The sequence below is a fragment of the Odocoileus virginianus genome, chromosome 6 (genome assembly GCF_023699985.2).
Source record: "Odocoileus virginianus isolate 20LAN1187 ecotype Illinois chromosome 6, Ovbor_1.2, whole genome shotgun sequence".
In the NCBI taxonomy this organism is placed as follows: domain Eukaryota; kingdom Metazoa; phylum Chordata; class Mammalia; order Artiodactyla; family Cervidae; genus Odocoileus; species Odocoileus virginianus.
The window spans coordinates 25,126,275-25,144,834 of record NC_069679.1 but is presented as its reverse complement, the minus strand read 5'-3'; the positions used below and the strand labels follow the sequence as shown (position 1 = coordinate 25,144,834).

The 18,560-nt window shown below is 40.1% G+C and overlaps 1 protein-coding gene and 1 pseudogene across 6 annotated transcripts in view; one reads left to right on the top strand and one right to left on the bottom strand.

The window, feature by feature from the left end:
* Positions 1-18,560, top strand: part of FSIP1 (fibrous sheath interacting protein 1) — a 222,348-nt gene that overhangs the window by 18,198 nt on the left and 185,590 nt on the right. For all 6 annotated transcript variants that reach the window (XM_070468987.1, XM_070468986.1, XM_070468988.1 and 3 more), the window contains 3 exons: positions 223-406; positions 5,194-5,348; positions 6,896-6,989. In XM_070468987.1, the coding sequence (XP_070325088.1) occupies positions 223-406; positions 5,194-5,348; positions 6,896-6,989 (433 nt within the window). The remainder of the gene's footprint in view (positions 1-222; positions 407-5,193; positions 5,349-6,895; positions 6,990-18,560) is intronic.
* Positions 12,957-14,912, bottom strand: LOC110124046 (kinesin-like protein KIF11 pseudogene; annotated as a pseudogene).

Below are 18,560 nucleotides of genomic sequence, written 5' to 3'. Positions count from 1 at the left end.
CTAGAAATTGCTGGAGAGTGGTGCATATTACTTTGGTGCAAATGTTATTAAATTTAATTGTGTATGTAAATTGTATTTATCAAGTGTTATATTTCTAGAATAATTTAACACTACTGAATGATGCATGTCCTTATATATACTTATATTTGAGTTAAAATAGTCTAGAAATGTAAAATCAAAAACATTATTTTTGAAAACTATTTCTTTGGAAATCATTTTTAGGTTGATACTGCAATCAATTTGAACTCTGGTAAAGAAGGCCACTCAGAAAGCAATAATACAGAGGAGAGTAGAAACAGTAATGATAATAAAGGGGAAAGCTACTCTGAGAAAACAAAATTGCCTGAAGAGGGGTCAGATGAAGATTCGAACTTGGGTCAACATCAGTTAGTCCCTGAATGTTCAGGTAGGATAATTACTTGGTAATTAGCTAATGATGATTACAGATGCTATAGTTAAAATATTAGAATTACATATGTTTTTTATTATTTATTTTTATTTTTTATTATGTAGACATAATAAGATACTTTTTTTTTGTGAGCAAGCAAATCACCAAGTTCTTGTTTATAAGAATATTAAGAGTTCTTAAGTACATGTAGAAATATAATAAAATATGTCATATAATAAAATTGTTACTGTAATCATTTTAATGAAGTAGGAAGTATTTCTGTATTTTATGACATAATTTATTGATCTTTTTGAAAATTGTATGATAAAATGTATCCTGTAATATATAAATGGCTTTTAAGGGATAATCCCATTTTATTTTAATAACTTCTGGATTTCAAAAAGCTCCTTTTTTCCCATGGTTATTAATACTGGTCAAAGTGAATTAGAACTGCAGTCTCAAAACATGGGCTGTTTTGAGCCCTGGGCTCTGAGGCCCTTTTAGGAACTCTGCAAGGTAAAAACTAGTTTCATTGTAATACTGATATATCAGTAATATAATTCATTACAATACTGAAATGATTCTGTTTGCTTTTTTGCCCACTGAATGGTTTCACTGATGGTACAAAAGCATTGGTGGGTAAAATTGCTGGTGCTTTGACATGAATCAGTACAATGAATGGCATCAAAGTGTACTAATAGTCATTGTGTTCTTTAAGGCCTGGCACAGGCAGAAGAAAGAAATAGCCAATGTCACTCAAGAATGTTCTTGATGGAGCAGTAAAAATTTTAAACTCTAATTAATCTTGACCTTTGAGTACACATCTTTTCTATATCCTATGTGGTAAATTGGGAGGTACATATAATGCAGTTCCACTCTATGCCAAAATGTGAAGGTTGTGTTGAGGAAAAGTGTTTGTGTGGTACTTTGAGAGTTGAACTGGTCATTTTTTAATGGGACTCCATTTTCACTTGAAAGAATAAGTGGCAGACAAACTATTACCATTCAGACTTAAGTATTTTGGCAGCCATTTTTGTAAAAAATGAAATGGACCTGTTAATTCAGGAAAACAACTGACAGCACTTTTTGTAATGATAAAATTTGAGCTTTCAAGTAAAAACTTAGAATCTTAGAAAATTCGTGTGTGTCAATATGAGCTTCACAACTTCCTAGTACTTAGACCTTTCCGATAAAAGTCGGTGACAATATTAACAAATGTGATATATTTTGAAGGTTTGCATAATTCAGTGAACCACTGTTTTCCAGATAACCAATGCAGGATAAAGGATCCGTTTAACATGGAAAATAGATCCATGGATTTATGGAATAAGCTAAGGTTACAGATTTCACATTATAACTAACCTTTAAGAGACTATCTCTTGTCCAGTTTTGATATTAGTATTAAAGAAGAATTATCTTCTTCACCACCATTATCTGAAAAGGGTATTTCTCCTCCCCTTTCCAACTACTGTGTAAGGCCAAGTTTTCTTCATATACTTTAACTGAAGCAACAGATTACAGTAGATTGACTTTGAAGCAGATACGTGAATCCAGCTGTCTTCTATTAATCCAGATACTAACGATTGAAAATATCACTATTCTTCTCAACAATTTTTTTGGAAAATGTAGCTATTTGTCATAAAAGTGTTATATTTGTGTTAAAATGTAATAAGTAATGCCATGTTTATTATTTAAAAATGAATAAATTTATATTAATGATATTCTTCAATTTTGATTTCTAATATGGTAATTATCCATAGACATAACTCACATAAACAAAAGTTACTTTGGGTTCTCCATAATTTATAAACCATAAAGGAAAGCTGAGCTTGTAGTGGTGGCCTCCCCAGCCTGCACCCGAGGTGTGATGGCCTCTTCCCTCTCTGGCACCGGCCTGTGGGCTCCGTTGAGGCAGGGGCTGCTCAGTTGCCCCTCTCCGCTCAGACCTTGACTAGCCCACCAGGCTGGCTGGCTCCCGCTGCACAAACAGCCAGTTCCACAAACAGGGAGCTCCACTTTGGGGGCACCAGCTGAGGCTGCCTTGGGGGTCACAGGCTGGCTGGTGTGGCTGTGCTCACAGTGCCCACTGCCTCAGCCAATGGTTCTGGTTGATGGGCGTGTCAGCCACCTCCACATGGCCACGAATGGTCTCTGCCGCCTGCACACCTTGCTCTGTGGGTTGAAGAATGATGTTGCTAGAACGCCAGGTGCTAGTTCACACTTGGCTGCTTTCTGCAGTTGTACCTTTCTGCTTGGGGCGCAGTAGCAGCGAGGCGGACACCAGCTATAGTGGCCCCACTCAGTCATTGGTTGGTGCCACAGTGGGCCCCTCCCCCAAGCAAGTGACTGTTAATGAGCAACTGTCAGTCAGCAACCATTAGTAGCCCTGCTCAGCCATTGGTTGGTGCCACAGTGGGTCCCTCCTCCTCCCCCTGTTGTGTATTAAAAAGAGCCCAGATTTGGACTGACAGCGAGATATTTTTTTGAGATGCTAGTCTGACATCTTCTCAGTCTGCTAGTTTTTTGACTCAAGTTGTCATTTCTTGTTACAGCAGCTCGTTTTCTGGTTTATTGGCCTGTCATGCGGTGAGCAGAATGAGTTTGGGTTCAGTAGCAAGCTCATAAACTTTGAGAACTGATTTAAATTCTGTTTGGGATGAGAGTAGCTCTCAGACCAGGTGACTCAGGATTACAGTTATCAGAAACGAGGTATTAGAGTTGAGACTAGCTAGTGGCTCCATTTACATTGTATTGTTTACATTACATTATATTTAGTAGTGTTTATAGTACATTGCATTATATTGTTTCTGTGTAGCAAGAGTTAACTTCAAAATGCCTGCTGGATAGACCACCTGTATACATGGAGCTTGAGAATGCTAGGGCTGCCAGTTGGAGTTAGAACTAGAGGCTTTTGTGTTTGACGTACGTGAGCGATACAATTTGTAGAGTCTCCTTATTAGTAGGATCAGTATTCTTTTTGGGTAAGCTTCTTCCCTCTAAACATATCTCCTTTTCTTTTAAGAGAAAGTGATATACATTATAGGGAAACACCATTGGACTCTTTGTATTTTCAAAAGTTGCAAAACTTGGCTTTTGTTTGCATAATATGACATTTCTGATGATCTAAGCTGGGATAGCTGAGACTTCAGGATTTGAACACCTGTGCTCATTGCTAGGTTATCATCTTTCATCAGACTTTACAGAGGAATTATCTCCTGGCGGTAAAGAGCTTTAGCTCTGGAGTCAACACAGATCTGGGCAGAGACAGTCTCTGGCTTTTACTAGTTATAAGATGATAGATCTTGGACATGTATTTAACTCAGTTACAAATTAGCCTCAGTTTACTAATTTTTTGTAAAATAGGGGCAATAATTATTCCATCTCGCTGGTTTATGGTGAGGATTATACAAGATAATGAATGTAAATAAAGCATTTAACAGTGTGTCTATCAGGTAAATGTATAAATGTTAGTAGTAGTGATAGTATTAGTCGCTCAGTCATGTCTGGCTCTTTGTGACCCCATGGACTGTAGCCTGCCAGGCTCCTCTGTCCATGGGATTTTCCAGGCAAGAATACTGAGTGGATAGGCATTCCTTTCTCCAGGGGATCTTCCTGACCCAGGGATTGAACCCGGGTCTCCTGCTTTGCAGAAGGATTCTTTACTGTCTGGGGCATTAGCTGCTATTATTAATATGACATAATAATAATGATAATTATTAATATTATTAAGCATAATCATAAGTGAAAAATAACAGAAGTTCTAAATAGTTTCTAACTATCAATTATCCATAATTCAAGAACATTTTAGAGTGTTTTGGGCTTCCCTGGTGGCTCAGCTGGTAAAGAATCCACCTGCAATGCGGGAGACTTGGGTTCGGTCCCTGGGTTGGGAAGATCCCCTGGAGAAGGGAAAGGCTACCAACTTCAGCATTCTGGCCTGGAGAATTCCATGGACTGTATATTCCATGGGGTTGCAAAGAGTCAGACATGACTGAGCAACTTTCACTTTTACTTTAAGGTATTTCAGGAAAATAGAATAATAGGAAGGGGTGTACATGAAAGGTGTTTAGATACATGGTGTACTTTTCTGAATTTGTTTCTAACATGGTGGAATTACTCTGTGTCTCTGACATACTACATTTTACTATAGCTATTTGTGTAAGTGACTTCTCTTTCAGCTAGTCTAAAGCAATTTCAGGATAGGGTCTTTGTCTTATTCCTTGTTAATTATGAATATAGAAAGTATAGCAGAATGAAGGAAAAAGAATTTGGGGTTAAAAATCATATTAGACCCACTTCTGAATTCAGTGCTATGATTTATTAGCTATTTGAAAGGATTAAATTATCTCAACTGTAAAAGAGAAGTAAATGTCTATTTCACAAGGTTGTTAGATAATTATATGGGAAAAAAAAAAAAAAAAAGCAAAAGCAGGCTTCCCTGGTGGCTCAGATGGTAAAGAATCCATCTGCAAAGCAGAAGGCCCAGATTTGATCCCTGGGTTGGGAAGAACCCCTGGAGAATGGAAAGGCTACTCATTTCAGTATTCTTACCTGGAAAATGTCATGCACAGAGGAGCCTGGAAGGCCACAGTCCATAGGATGGCAAAGTATTGGAAACAGCTGAATGACTAACACTTTCACTTTCACTTTTTTCCAAACCAAAATACATGAAACCAATGTTAGTTATTAACACCAACCATAAACATTTGTTGAATGAAAGATCAAATAGTAAAAGTAAAACAAGAAAAAAAAGCTTTATGATTTTAATAAACTTCATGCTCATTTCTACTTTCAACATAATACAGATGAATTTGAATTAAAAGAATTAGATTCTCAACTTCAGGATGCTATTTGGAAGATGAAGAGGCTTGACAAGATATTGGTGAAGAGACAATACAGAGAAAAAGAAATTAAGAAGCAAGGTCTAGAAATGAGAATAAAGCTGTGGGAGGAACTTAAGGTAAGAATTGTATAACCTTATGCTGATATGTGAGAAGCAACTTCTTCTAATAAGTAGGAATAGCATGGCCTCTGGTAGTGTTAGTATGGTCTGCCTTAATTTATTTTGTGGAAGTAGGGCAGTAGTGTTTATATGTGTGTATGGGGTGAGGGAGCAGTGAGGGAGACAGTTTTCTGGAGCTGGAGAAGGTGATTTTGCAGGATTCCAGATTTCGGTCACTGCCCTGAGCATCTTCATTCCTCAGACAGCACAATAGGCTTGTCTCTCCAGTGTCTGGCCTGGGTGCCTGGGTTCCTCCATGTCTGGAATAGGAAGGAATTTGGTGCCTACTTTCATCAGCTATATATGTCAGCTTTTTCTTCAGCAAGCTTACAGTTTGGAGATAAGTACACAAAAACAAAAACATCTAACTCCCTGGTTACCATCATTATTTGAGTAAACTTCTGCGACAAACAGGCGAGGAGTTGACTATTTTACACGCTGGTCAAGATCTCTTTGGGAAGCTGTAAAATGCTTGTGATCTGTGACCATGCTCTATATACTTCTGTCTTAGTGAATTTCTAATGCTTGATTAACTCTCCTTGGCCTTCTTGGACCTTTTATTCTCTGTAGTATTGAGGGGTGGAAGTTGACCAGATGTTGGCACTGATTTGTATATACCCACTGCACTTTTAAGATAAGGAACATTATAACAATAGATGGATTGTTTTTGATAAATTCTTCCTTGATTAGTTGACTGACTTCTAGGAAATCTCCCAGGCAATGATGTGAATTAACAGTAAAGTAGTTAAGAATACATTTTTACAAGGTTCGCAGGAAGACCACTGGGATGGAAAAGTAAGTATATAAAATGCAGTGCTTTAAGCTGCTGCTGCTGCTGCTAAGTTGCTTCGGTTGTGTCCAACTCTGTGCAACCCAATAGACGGCAGCCCACCAGGCTCTCCCATCCCTGGGATTCTCCAGGCAAGAACACTGGAGTGGGTTGCCATTTCCTTCTCCAGTTCATGAAAGTGAAAAGTGAAAGTGAAGTTGCTCAGTCGTGTCCGACTCCTAGCAAACCTCATGGACTGTAGCCTACAAGGCTCCTCCATCCATGGGATTTTCCAGGCAAGTGTACTGGAGTGGGTTGCCATTGCCTTCTCTGGCTTTAAGCTAGAGAAAGAAATTTTAGCAGGAAAAGTTAGTCTATCACTTACCTCTGTTGAATATCAAAGCAAATTTTTACTTGCTTGGAAATATGAATTATAGCTGGAGTCATAATAAAATAATACCAATTTTGAAATATATGAAACTTGCTTATTATTAAACAGAAATTTAAAGCAAGGTAATTATCATATAGAGATAGACATATTCCAGCTCTTAACTGGCAATACTCATTGACAGAATTTTGAGGAAACAGGAAACATGAACAGATTTCCTAATTAAAGGAGTAAAAATGACCTGTATTTATGAACTGAATTGGAAACCATCTTAGAATTTAAAAAAATATATCAATGAATACAGTTGCCTTCTTTCCCCATGTTTAAGCTTTTCTTCTTTTTTATTAGTCTGCAAAAAATGGTGAAGTTTTGCAAAGTAACGAGGAAATGGAAAATACAAAAAAGTTTCTAGCTTTGACTGCTGCATCAGAAGAAACTGTTGGTGAGTAAAATTGATTCATCTTTATTTTTATCTCAGAGTCGTAAACTATTTGGCTTAAAGTAAGATTCCCAATTCAGTTATCTTTTCTTTTTCTTTGTGAGTTTAATTTTTCTTTAGGAGAAACCATCATGTTAGGTAGGGCTATATGAATCTATGGTGAATTTAGGTATGTTTCAGAGTCTTCTAGGGTTTGTGTCTGCTCAAAGATGGGGAGACAGGGAAGTGAAAAATCAGGAAGTAGACAAAGCATGTCTTTGCCTTTAATTACTGTGCCTCTTGGATGCCTCTAGACACCCAGTTTATGCTCACAGTCCCCTAGTTGTGTGAGAATGTCCCATGAGCTGTCTCACTCAGGCCTCTCACTCAGGCAACCTTTTATAAAAATCTGTTACTGATTTGTCCTTTTCCTATTCTCACAGTCCTGCTTTATGAGACCAGCTAGTTGATTCTGTGTTTCTACTCCCCTTGTGTGTATATAGCAGTTGATCCTTGAACAACATGGGGTTGTGCAGTTGAAACCGCCGTGCAGTTGAAAATTCAAGTATAAGTGTATTGTTGGCCCTCTGTCTCTGTGGTTCTACATCCATCAGTCAGTTCAGTCACCCAGTCGTGTCTGACTCTTTGTGATCCCATGAACCACAGCACACCAGGCCTCCCTGTCCATCACCAACTCCCGGAGTCTACCCAAACTCTTGTCCATTGAGTCGGTGATACCATCCAACCATCTCATCCTCTGTTGTCCCCTTCTCCTCCTGCCCTCAATCTTTACCAGCATCAGGGTCTTTTCCAATGAGTCAGCTCTTTGCATCAGGTGGCCAAAGTATTGGAGTTTCAGCTTCAACATCAGTCCTTCCAGTGAACACTCAGGACTGATCTCCTTTAGGATGGACTGGTTGGATCTCCTTGCAGTCCAAGGGACTCTCAAGAGTCTTCTCCAACACCACAGTTCAAAAGCATCAATTCTTCAGTGCTCAGCTTTCTTTAGAGTCCAGCTCACATCCATACATGACCACTGGAAAAACTATAGCCTTGACTAGATGGACCTTTGTTGATAAAATAATGCGTCTGCTTTTTTTTTTTTTCCCAGAGCCAAGTATAGCACAGGCCCAAGATTCTTTATTTCCTGGGTCTGCGACCCACATCTAGTCTGGTCGAGCAACTGTCAATTTAGTTCAGTCACTCAGTCGTGTCCGACTCTTTGCGACCCCATGAATCGCAGCAGGCAAGGCCTCCCTGTCCATCACCAACTCCCAGAGTTCACTCAAACTCATGTCCATCGAGTCGGTGTTGCCATCCAACCATCTCATCCTGTGTCATCCACTCTTCCTCCTGCCTTCAATCCCTCCCAGCATGAGGGTCTTTTCGAATGAGTCACCTCTTTGCATGAGGTGGCCAAAGTACTGGAGTTTCAGCTTAGCATCAGTCCTTCCAATGAACACCCAGGACTGATCTCCTTTAGAATGGACTGGTTGGATCTCCTTGCTTTCCAAGGGACTCTCAAGAGTCTTCTCCAACACCACAGTTCAAAAGCATGAATTTTTTGGCACTCGGCTTTCTTCATAGTCCAACTCTCACATCCATACATGACCACTGGAAAAACCATAGCCTTGACAAGATGGACCTTTGTTGGGAAAGTAATGTCTCTGCTTTTTAATATGCTGTCTAGGTTGGTCATAACTTTCCTTCCAAGGAGTAAAGGTCTTTTAATTTCATGGCTGCAATCACCATCTGCAGTGATTTTGGAGCCCCCCCAAATAAAGTCTGAAACTGTTTCCACTGTTTCTCCATCTAAACACTGCCAAAACGCCCAGAGTACTCCTATAGAAGCAGGTGGTCACTGTGCTTGAGAGGAGCCGGGTAGCATTGCCTGCAGGGAGTTGCAGGCTGATGGCCGCGGGCATTTGTGCAACCTCCGTGAGAGGCCTGTGGGATGCTGCGCCACATAGATTGAGCCTGCAACAGCTACTGAAGGGCCGTGGTTGGAAAGCGCAAATCTGACCTTGCTTTCTTGCTTGGAATCATTTGGCGAGGACTCAGTTCTCATCACTCAAAGGATAAATTCATAGTCCTAAAGTAACATTCAGTGTCTTTTTCATCACGATTTAGTACCCGTGGTAGCCTTAACATTTCCTAATTATTCTTCAAGACAATTCTGGACACTTCCTCCAAGAAAGGGGCTTGCTTTGGACCACTCTTTTCTGTGCTTCCTTAGCACTATCTTACAATTCTCTAATATCATTTACAATCACGGCTAGGTTTCCCGAGTGCTTACGTGGTGGTTCTATCCTAAACTATTTACCCTCACCAGCTCATTAATTTTCACACAACTGTCTGAGACAGTTGCTATCAGTCCCATTCTTCAGATGAGGAAACTCTGGCCTAGAGATGTTCTTTCACTACTCAGGGACAGTCTCCCACTAGACTATGAGTTCCAGGCTGGCACTGAAGGACTAGCTATTTGCTTTTCCGTGGGCCACACCCTGGGGTGGGGTCTGGTGGTGACACTGCATCCTATAGTGCTTTGCACACCAGCGCTGCCATTGGCCCGGCCAGTCTGCTCCTTTTTAAAAGTGAGGCGCCCACAACAGACAACACAGAAATACAAAGGATCATAAGAGAGTATTATCAACAACTATATGCAAATAAAATGGACAACTTGGAGGAAATGGACAAATTTTTAGAAAAGTACAACTTTCCAAAATTGAACCAGGAAGAAATAGAAAATCTTAACAGACCCATCACAAGCATGGAAATTGAAACCATAATCAGGAATCTTCCAACAAACAGAAGCCCAGGACCCGACGACTTCACAGCTGAATTCTACCAAAAATTTAGAGAAGAACTAACACCTATCCTACTCAAACTCTTCCAGAAAATTGCAGAAGAAGGTAAACTTCCAAACTCATTCTACGAGGCCACCATCACCCTAATACCAAAACCTGACAAAGATGCCACAAAAAAAGAAAACTACAGGCTAATATTACTGATGAACATAGATGCAAAAATCCTTAACAAAATTCTAACAAACAGAATCCAACAACATATTAAAAAGATCATACATCATGACCAAGTCGGCTTTATCCCAGGGATGCAAGGATTCTTCAGTATCTGCAAATCAATCAGTTTAATACACTACATCAACAAATTGAAAAATAAAAACCATATGATTATCTCAATAGATGCAGAGAAAGCCTTTGACAAAATTCAACATCCATTTATGATTAAAACAATCCAGAAAGCAGGAATAGAAGGAACATACCTCAACATAATAAAAGCTATATATGACAAACCCACAGCAAACATTATCCTCAATGGTGAAAAATTGAAAGCATTTCCCCTAAAGTCAGGAACAAGACAAAGGCGCCCACTCTCACCAGAACTATTCAGCATAGTTTTGGAAGTTTTGGCCAGAGCAATCAGAAGAGAAAAAGAAATAAAATGAATCCATTTTGGAAAAGAAGAAGTAAAACTCTCACTTTTTGCAGATGACATGATCCTCTACATAGAAAACCCTAAAGACTCTACCAGAAAATGACTAGAGCTAATAAATGAATATAGTAAAGTTGCAGAATATAAAATTAACACACAGAAATCCCTTGCATTCCTATACACTAACAATGAGAAAATAGAGAAATTAAGGAAACAATTCCATTCACCACTGCAACGAAAAGAATAAAATACTTAGAAATATATCTACCTAAAGAAACAAAAGACCTATATATAGAAAACTATAAAATACTGGTGAAATAAATCAAAGAGGACACAAATAGATGGAGAAATATACCGTGCTCATGAATCAGAAGAATCAATATAGTGAAAATGAGTATACTACCCAAAGCAATCTATAGATTCAGTGCAATCCATATCAAGCTACCAACGGTATTTTTCAGAGAACTAGAACAAATAATTTCACAATTTGTATGGAAATACAAAAAACCTCAAATAGCCAAAGCAATCTTGAGAAAGAAGAATGGAACTTGAGGAATCAACCTGCCTGGCTTCAGTCTCTACTACAAAGCCACAGTCATCAAGACAGTATGGTACTGGCACAAAGACAGAAATATAGATCAATAGAACAGAATAGAAAGCTCAGAGATAAATACACGCACCTATGGACACCTTATCTTTGACAAAAGAGGCAAGAATATACAATGGAGAAAAGGTAATCTCTTTAACAAGTGGTGCTGGGAAAACTGGTCAACTACTTGTAAAAGAATGAAACTAGAACACTTTTTAACACCATACACAAAAATAAACTCAAAATGTATTAAAGATCTAAATGTAAGACCAGAAACTCTTAATCTCCTAGAGGAAAACATAGGCAAAACACTCTCCAACATAAACCACAGCAGGATCCTCTATGACCCACCTCCCAGAATATTGGAAATAAAAGCAAAAATAAACAAATAGGACCTAATTAAAATTAAAAGCTTCTGCACAAAAAAGGAAACTATAAGCAAGGTGAAAAGACAGCCTTCAGAATGGGAGAAAATAATAGCAAACAAAGCAATGGACAAAGAATTAATCTCAAAAATATACAAGTAACTCCTGCAGCTCAATTCCAGAAAAATAACCCAATCAAAAAGTGGGCCAAAGAACTAAACAGACATTTCTCCAAAGAAGACATACAGATGACTAACAAACACATGAAAAGATGCTCAACATCACTCATTATCAGAGAAATGCAAATCAAAACCACAATGAGGTACCATTTCACGCCAGTCAGAATGGCTGCTATCCAAAAGTCTACAAGCAATAAATGCTGGAGAGGGTGTGGAGAAAAGGGAACCCTCTTAACACTGTTGGTGGGAATGCAAACTAGTACAGCCACTATAGAGAACAGTGTGGAGATTCCTTAAAAAACTGGAAACAGAACTTCCATATGACCCAGCAATCCCACTGCTGGGCATGCACACTGAGGAAACCAGAACTGAAAGAAACACGTGTACCCCAATGTTCATCACAGCACTGTTTATAAAGAGCCAGAACATGAAAGCCACCTAGATGCCCATCAGCAGACGAATGGATAAGAAAGCTGTGGTACATATACACAATGGAATATTACTCAGCCACTAAAAAGAATACATTTGAATCAGTTCTAAAGAGGTGAATGAAACTGGAACCTATTATACGGAGTGAAGTAAGCCAGAAAGAACACCAATACAGTAAACTAATACATATATATGGAATTTATAAAGGGTAACGATAACCCTGTATGCAAGACCGCAAAAGAGACAGATGTATAGAACAGTCTTTTGGTTTCTGTGGGAGAGGGCGAGGGCGGGATAATATGGGAGAATGGCATTGAAGGATGTAAAATACCATATGTGAAACGAATCGCCAGTCCAGGTTTGATGCATGATACAGGGTGCTTGGGGCTGGTGCACTGGGATGACCCAGAGGGATGGGATAGGGAGGTAGGTGGAAGGGGGGTTAGGATGGGGAATACATGCACACTCATGGCGGCTTCAAATCCATGTATGGCAAAACCAATACAATATTGTAAAGTAAAAAAAAAAAAAAAAAAAAAAAGTGAGGCACTGAGTGGTTGCTCGGTTTCCTGGGCTTGGGACGGAGACCAGGCCCGCAACTGGAAGGCTTTGGCCAGGGCAGGGCAGACGCCACGGCCAGCCACGGTCCCCGGGCGACAGCGACCCCCGCGGGCATGCCAGCATCCGGCAGGGGAGGCCTGTGCCGGCCGCCGAGCCGCTCCACGCCCCAAGGTCCCGCGAGTCCGCAACCGCACCCTCCCAGAGGACTGTCATGGCGCCCCAGCCGAATCCATCCGCGAAGAAGAAAGACGAAAAGGGGAAGAACATCCAGGCAGTGGCGAGACGCAGGCGGGGCGAGCTTGCAGGGTTCCGAGCCCTGGCCTGGGCTTTGCCGCCAGGCTTCTTCCTGCGCGGTCCGAGGAGAGGGATTTTGCTTGCGATTTTCTGAAGGAACCAGACCTTCCTGTTTCATAGTTTACTGCGTTTGCTCTGTATTTTCTTGAACACTGCTAACTGGTTTCTGGATCTTTTTACACTTTTCCTCCAAATCACAGAATCTCTCCTCCCAAAGACTGATTAACTGGTAAAGTTCCTGTGAATGGATTTTCTTTGCTTTTTTCACATCTTCAGTTAAGTTTTTACACACCTTCTGTGATTCAGCCAAGGAAGAAACTGTATTTTCGTTTAGTTCATGTAGATTGTTACAGTGTACTAAGAAAGCCATCCATTTCCTTCTTCTGATCTTCTATCTTATTAGCCACAATTGACGAAGTCTTGAAGATATTCTTCAGTTGACTATTGATTTCCAGTATAGATGCCACAGTTGGGAATAAAGCTGTTCCCAGTGAACTGAGGTGGTCAGTCTTAGGTACAGTAATCAATTCCTGAAGTACAGTTTTACTTTCTGCTGCTAACGACTGTTCCTTCAATATCATATTAGACATCTAAGAAACAAGTGTAGACACATTTTCTGGAATCGATGTGAGAGATCCAAGTGCTGCTGCAGTAGTAGTGTCTAATGCAGAGACACTGGACGTCAGCAGGGTACCAAACGAGGTCTTGTGAACTTCTAGCATGGCCTTTTGTTTCGTGCTGCCATCCTTAATTAATTCTTCCATATTATGAAACAGACTATTCAAGTTTTTGCCAAAAACATCTTGAGCTTCTGCATTATGCTGATCAACTGCCTTCTTACGATCCAGTTTAGAATGGAGACCAAATACATCTTTTGTAGTTTCTTCAACTGTGTTAAGCAACCTGTTGGCAGCATCATGAAGTCTCTCCTCAGTACTTTCCAAAGCCGAGGTGATATATTCTTCTTCAACAAGCTGTAATTTTGTTTCCTGCATATGTCTTTGAGTGGTTTCAAGTTCTTGTGTCTTACTTTGCAGGTCAGATTTGCACTGGTTAAGTTCATTTTTACTATCCATAAACAATTCTGTAACCCTATTTAGCTCTTCCTCAACAGCAGCAATTTTTTCAACCAATTCTACAATTTCTTCCTCTTGAACAGTTAGTTTTCCACTCATAGCTCTAAAATTTTCTTCAGTAATGTACATTCCATTTTTTTCACGAGTTGCTGCAAGATCCTGTTTCAGACGCTCTATCTCTTCTTTATATTCCTTAATCAGAGCTTTCTTGGTGAGTTTCTGGATAACCTCAGGCTTACTGAGTATGTTCTTTGCTCTATGAGCATATTCCAATGTACTTAGAGTTTCTTCCAGATTGAGAGATGCAGGAGAAATTTGCAATGACAGATGTTCTTGTACGTCCCCCAAGAGAGTCCTGGAGGATTCTAGTCAGTTTAGATTCTCGATAAGGAACATGAGGTGTTCTTTCTACAAGAGCAATGATAACCCTTTCCAGAGTCAACAGGGACTGATTGATATTTCCAGCTTCCTGAGCTCTCTTTTCAACTGCTCCAGAACGGCCAGTGTTCTCACTGCCTGCAAGATCAACCAAGTTCAGCTTTCCAATTTTAACAAGCTCCTCTCCATCAACTGTAGTTTCTTTCATATGTATTGTAACAGAAAACTGAGTGGGATGGACTTCAGTAGGCATTCATCAAAGTTGCTGCAGTTGTCCTTTTTGCTGTCCCCTTCTCCAAAATTTGATAGACTTCATCGTTGTTGTGTACTGTAATTTTTTCTAAACCTTTGATTATCACTCCCCTCTTGCTACGGGGATCATCAAACATCTGCAGTCTCTTAGAAACATCAGAAGACGGATTAAGGAGATCAAAGAGCTCTTTATTATAGATTTCCAATAGCGACACTTGCACTGAAAATTCAGTACCATTATCAGTAAGTTTCTCAAAAATCTGATGAAGAGTACATAGAATTATACCACCCAAAAGATCCTCCTCCCAAGTATACTCTTCATTAGGGGACCTTTCACCTTGCACTGTAAAGGTTTTTCCAGTGGCGTTTTCAGTTCAGTTCTGTTCAGTCTCTCAGTCGTGTCTGACTCTTTGCTACCCCATGAATCGCAGCAGCGCCAGGCCTCCCTGTCCATCACCAACTCCTGGAGTTTACTCAAACTCATATCCATCGAGTCGGTGATGCCATCCAGTTATCTCATCCTCTGTCGTCCCCTTCTCCTCCTGCCCCCAATCCCTCCCAGCATCAGGGTCTTTTCGAATGAGTCACCTCTTTGCATGAGGTGGCCAAAGTACTGGAGTTTCAGCTTCAGCATCAGTCCTTCCAATGAACACCCAGGACTGATCTCCTTTAGAATGGACTGGTTGGAACTCCTTGCAGTCTAAGGAATTATCAAGAGTCTTCTCCAACACCACAGTTCAAAAGCATCAATTTTTCGGTGCTCAGCTTTCTTCACAGTCCAACTCTCACATCCGTACATGACCACTGGAAAAACCATAGCCTTGACGAGATGGACCTTTGTTGGCAAAGTAATGTCTCTGCTTTTTAATATGCTATCTAGGTTGGTCATAACTTTCCTTCCAAGGAGTCAGCATCTTTTAATTTCATGGCTGCAATCACCATCTGCAGTGATTTTGGAGCCCCCAAAAATAAAGTCAGCCACTGTTTCTACTGTTTCCCCTCTTTCCCCATCTATTTGCCATGAAGTGATGGGACCGGATGCCATGATCTTAGTTTTCTGAATATTGAGCTTAAAGCCAACTTTGTCACTCTCCTCTTTCACTTTCATCAAGAGGCTCTTTAGTTCTTCACTTTCTGCCATAAGGGTGGTGCCATTTTGCATATCTGAGTTTATTGATATTTCTCCCGGCAGTTCTGATACCAGCTTGTACTTCTTCCAGCCCAGCGTGTCTCATGATGTACTCTGCTTATAAGTTAAATAAGGAGGGTGACGATATACAGCCTTGATGTACTCCTTTTCCTATTTGGGACCAGTCTGTTTTTACATGTCCAGTTCTAACTGTTGCTTCCTGACCTGCATACAGGTTTCTCAAGAAGCAGGTCAGGTAGTCTGGTATTCCCATCTCTTTCAGAATTTTCTACAGTTTATTGTGATCCACACAGTCAAAGCCTTTGGCATAGTCAATAAAGCAGAAATAGATTTTTATCTGGAACTCTCTTGTTTTTTTTGATGATCCAGCAGATGTTGGCAATTCGATCTCTGGTTCCTCTGCCTTTTCTAAAATCAGCTTGAACATCTGCAAATTCACGGTTCACGTATTGCTGAAGCCTGACTTGGAGAATTTTGAGCGTTACTTTACTAGCGTGTGAGATGAGTGCAATTGCACAGTTGTTTGAGCATTCTTTGGCATTGCCTTTCTTTGGGATTGGAATGAAAGCTGACCTTTTCCAGTCCTGTGGCCACTGCTGAGTTTTCCAAATTTGCTGACATATTGAATGCAGTACTTTCACAGCATCATCATTTAGGATTTGAAATAGCTCAACTGAAATTCCATCACCTCCACTAGCTTTGTTTGTAATGACGCTTCCTAAGGCCCACTTGACTTCACATTCCAGGATGTCTGGCTCTTGGTGAGTGATCACACCATTGTGATTATCTGGGTCATGAAGATCTTTTTTGTACAGTTCTTCTGTGTATTCTTGCCACCTTCTTAATATCTTCTGCTTCTGTTAGGTCCATACCATTTCTGCCCTTTAATGAGCCCATCTTTGCATGAAATGTTCCCTTGGTATCTCTAATTTTTTTGAAGAGATCTCTCGTCTTTCCCATTCTATTGTTTTCCTCTATTTGTATTGATCTCTGTGGAAGGCTTTCTTATCTCTCCTTGCTATTCTTTGGAACTCTGCATTCAGATGCTTTTATCTTTCCTTTTCTCCTTTGCTTTTCGCTTCTCTTCTTTTCATAGCTATTTGTAAGGCCTCCTCAGACAGCCATTTTGCCTTTTTTCATTTCTTTTTCTTGGGGATGGTCTTAATCCCAGTCTCCTGTGCAATGTTATGAACCTCTGTCCATAGTTCATCTGGCACTCTCTATCAGAACTAGTCCCTTAAATCTATTTCTCACTTCCACTGTATAATCATAAGGGATTTGATTTAGATCATACCTGAATGGTCTAGTGGTTTTCCCCCCTTTCTTCAATTTAAATCTGTGGATTCAACCAATCAAGGATTGTGTGATACTGTAGTACACATTTATTGAGGAAAATTTGTGTATAAGTCAACCTGTGCAATTTAAACTTACATTATTCAAGGATCCACTGTATATTGTGATTTGCCTCCTCCTCTTCCTTCTTTTCTTTTTCTTCTTCTACAAAAGTACTGTGAATCATGTAACTTATTTTAACCTTCTTAGTAATGAATGTTTTAGTGATTGGGAAGAGTTGGTATTTTTTGGGAAGACACTTTTGAAATCCTTTAACCTACATCATCTAAATTGGTCATATAGTATTGATTGGGCATTAGACTGGCTCTGAGTAGGGCTTCCAGGAGTGGGATTGCGGGGTCATATGTTAGTTCTATTTTTAGTTTTTAAAGGAAACTCCCCATTATTCTGCATAGTGGCTGCCCCAATTTGCATCCCCACCAACAGTGTAGGAGAGTTCCTTTTTCTCCACACCTTCTCCTGCATTTATTATTTGTAGACTTTCTGATGATGGCCATTCTGAATGGTGTGAGGTGATACTTCATTATGGTATTCAATTGCATTTCTCTAGTAATTAGTGATATAATGGAACATCTTTTCATATGCCTATTGGCCGTCTGTATATCTTCTTCAGAGACATGTCTGTTGAGGTCTTCTGTTCATTTTTTCATTGGGTTGTTTTTTTGCTATTGAATTGTATGAGCTGTTTGTACATTTTGGAAGTTAAGCCCTTTTTTGTCACATTGTTGGCAAATATGTTCCCCCAGTCTGTAGGTTGTCTTTTCATTTTGTTGATGGTTTCCTTTGCTGTTAGGTAGGAAAAGGTTGAAGGCAAAAGGAGACGGGGGCAGCAAAAGATGAGATGGTTAAATAGCATCGCTGACTAAATGGACATGAATTTGAGCAAACTCCAGGAGATAGTGGAGGACAGAGGAGCCTGGCGTGCTATAGTCAGTGGGTTTGCGAAGAGTTGGACACGACTTAGCGACTGAACAACAATGATAAAAATCTGTATTCTAGAATGCAAGAGTTAAATGCTGATTTCTCCACTGAGGCATTTCTAAGAGGCCACACTTGCTGTGCTTAACTCTGGAGCAGGGACTTTAGACCACTGCGTAAGGGAATCCATGGTAGCCTTTTAACATCAGCCTTTTCAATCACAGGGTTCACTACTGAGTGAGCTTTTGGTCCTAGAGGGCAAGACTTTTGTTTTCATCTGGCCTTTCTTCACAGATTTGAGCTATCAAATACATTTAATTTTTAAAGCCCATGGCAGGTCTATTTGGTTAAGTCAATCCTAAATGAAATCAACCCTGACTGATTATTCATTGGAAGGACCGATGGTGAAGCTGAAGTGCTAATATTTTGGCTATCTGATGCAAAGACCTGACTCATTAGAAAAGACCCTGATGCTGGGAAAGATTGAAGGCAGGGGGAGAGGGGGATGATAGAGGATGAGATGGTTGGATGGCATCACCGACTCAATGGACATGAGTTTGAGTAAGCTCCAGGAGATGGTGAGGTACAGGGAGGCCTG